At 45.3% G+C, this 2,428-nt stretch overlaps 1 protein-coding gene across 1 annotated transcript; it reads right to left on the reverse strand.

Annotated features, from left to right (window-relative positions):
- Positions 1–298: 298 nt before the first annotated feature.
- Positions 299–956, reverse strand: LOC123169745 (probable calcium-binding protein CML25/26). Its single transcript, XM_044587608.1, has one exon. The coding sequence runs from the start codon at positions 876–878 to the stop codon at positions 411–413; it is 468 nt and encodes a 155-aa protein (XP_044443543.1). The 5' UTR covers positions 879–956; the 3' UTR covers positions 299–410.
- Between the last annotated feature and the right edge of the window lie 1,472 nt (positions 957–2,428).

The following is a 2,428-nucleotide window of genomic DNA, read 5'->3' on the forward strand; positions in this document are numbered from 1 at the left end:
GATCTCTCATGAACGCTTAATCGCTTTTCTTGTTTGTAGCTTCAGGTGCTTCTTGTTAGGGTGTGGGCACTCTTGTATTTATGTTTTTTATCTCTTGACCTGCTTGTAAGAGGTTTTTCTCATCACCTTCTATCGGTTTGGTCGTATGTTCTATATATATAAAACGGGACGAAAGTCAACTAAAGCCACAACTTCCCGTGTAGGATTCTAGCGATCGTGCGAGCAAAGGAATGAATAAATGTACACATGACATAACACACTGGCCATCGTGCGAGTAAACAATGAATGAACACATGACTGTACAAACATATGTGATCGATAAATGAATTAAGTGAATATTATTAGCCTCCGCAAAAAAAAGAGTGAACAAAATATGTCTCTAGAAGAATGCGAAGAAGAGAAATCGACGATCAGGCCATCATCATGACCTGGAACTCGTCAAACGAGAGCTTGCCGTCGCCGTCGAGATCGAACCTGCAGATCATTGCCCTGCACTCCTCCACGCCCAGCTCGTGCGACCCTAGTCTGCTCAGCGTCCGCCTCAGGCTCGCCGGTGTAATCATCGTCGTCGTCGCCGTGTCCTCCACGGACGACGATGCGTAGATCCCGAACGCCTCCCTCAGGTACCTTCGCTTCACGTCGGCATCGTCCTCTTCATGGGCGCCGGCGGCCAGCCTCGAGAACTCTTCTTGGTTTAGCAGCCCGTCACCGTCGGTGTCCACCACCGCGAGGGCCGCCACCGCCTCCTCCTCAGACACGTACTCGCCCAGCGTCGCCTCCATGCAGCGCCGCAGCTCGGACGTGGACACCTTGCCGTCTCCGTCCTTGTCGAAGGCGGCGAACAACGACGGCACCGCCATGATCGAGTGACTATTCATCGATCTTGCTTCCTTTTCGCTATATAGATGTTGCCGCTGACTAGCTGATTGGGAGCTGGTAAGTTGATTTGTATGTGTATGCCCTGAAAGCAGTTGATGATAATATGGCGCGCGTGGTGGGATTTATATACGCATGCGAACGGAAGACAACATGTTGTGGAGGTGATGTGTCAGCATCGACGCCTTAGTTTCCGCGTTATTTTTGTGCACTACACATCACATGTATGTGAAATTTAGTATATATTTCGATCCTCCGTGTTTTGTACGCGTACAAGTATCTTCGAAGAAGTTCATCGTCGATCATGGACGTAGTATATATGGCGCATGCGTCGACCTCAACTCCATTCGTCAATTAATTAAGCACCACGAAATCATGTTTTTATTTTTTTTGAAAAAGGAGGTTAAGACCCGGCCTCTGCATCAATCGATGCATACGGTCATCTTTATTTATTACTCACACCTTTGTTGAATAACTGACCATATTATCGATAATACGGTCATCTTTATTCAACAAAGGTCTAACAAAAACATACATCAAGCCACCCGAAGGCATCACTCACCCCTGGTCCTGATGGATTTCCTTTCCTCTTTTATCAGAACTTCTGGGAAACTATAAAAAGTGACCTGATGTTGATGATGGAGGCATGGAATAATGATTCTTTAGATCTTTATAGATAGAATTTCTCTCTTCTGACCTTGATCCCAAAAGAGCCTGATGCTGATATTATTCAGAAATCCAGGCCTATTGCTTTATCTAATTGTAATTTTAAGATTTTTGCTAAGTGCCTAGCCAATCAGTTAGGTGATATTGGGATGAAATAATTTCCCAAAATCAAACTGCGTTTATTAAGGGTAGGTAGAGAGTGTGGTAACTGCTCATGAAATTGTTCATGATGCTGTGATTAATAATAAAGAAGGGTTTGTTTTTAAGCTTGACTATGAAAAAGCATATGATAGAATTAGTAAAAGCTTCCTGCTGAAAGTGATGTATCAAAGAGGATTCAGCCCCAAATGGATGAGGAAAGTTGAATCTATTCTTTATAAAGGTTCAGCGGGTGTTCACTAGTAGAAAAAGGCCCATTTGTCCCGGTTCATAAGGCCCATCTGTCCCGGTTGAGGAATCGGGACTAAAGGGTCATTACTAATGCCCTAGGCCTTTAGTCCCGGTTCTTACATGAACCGGGACAGATGGGCCTCCACGTGGCCGCTCCGGCGAGCCCAGGCAGGAGGGCCTTTGGTCCCGGTTGGTAGCACCAACTGGGACCAATAAGCTTCCACGCGTCAGCATTTCAGCGGCTGTTTTTTTTGAAAGGAGGTGGTTTAGGGGTTTTGGGGGTTAATTTAGGTTGGTATAGGTAGCTAATGGAGAGATGTGTCCTCTCTTATCTCCGTGCTACTGCTACTGCTATGCTTAAACATGACTTAGATTGAAGTGAGGCAACATGTGGTGCATGTCGAAAGTAATACTAATCCTAACTTGATCAAGTTTGGATTGTACTACTTTCGACATGCACCACATGCATGTTGCCTTCATTTCAATCCAATCCATG

This window comes from Triticum aestivum, chromosome 7D (genome assembly GCF_018294505.1).
Source record: "Triticum aestivum cultivar Chinese Spring chromosome 7D, IWGSC CS RefSeq v2.1, whole genome shotgun sequence".
Taxonomy (NCBI): domain Eukaryota; kingdom Viridiplantae; phylum Streptophyta; class Magnoliopsida; order Poales; family Poaceae; genus Triticum; species Triticum aestivum.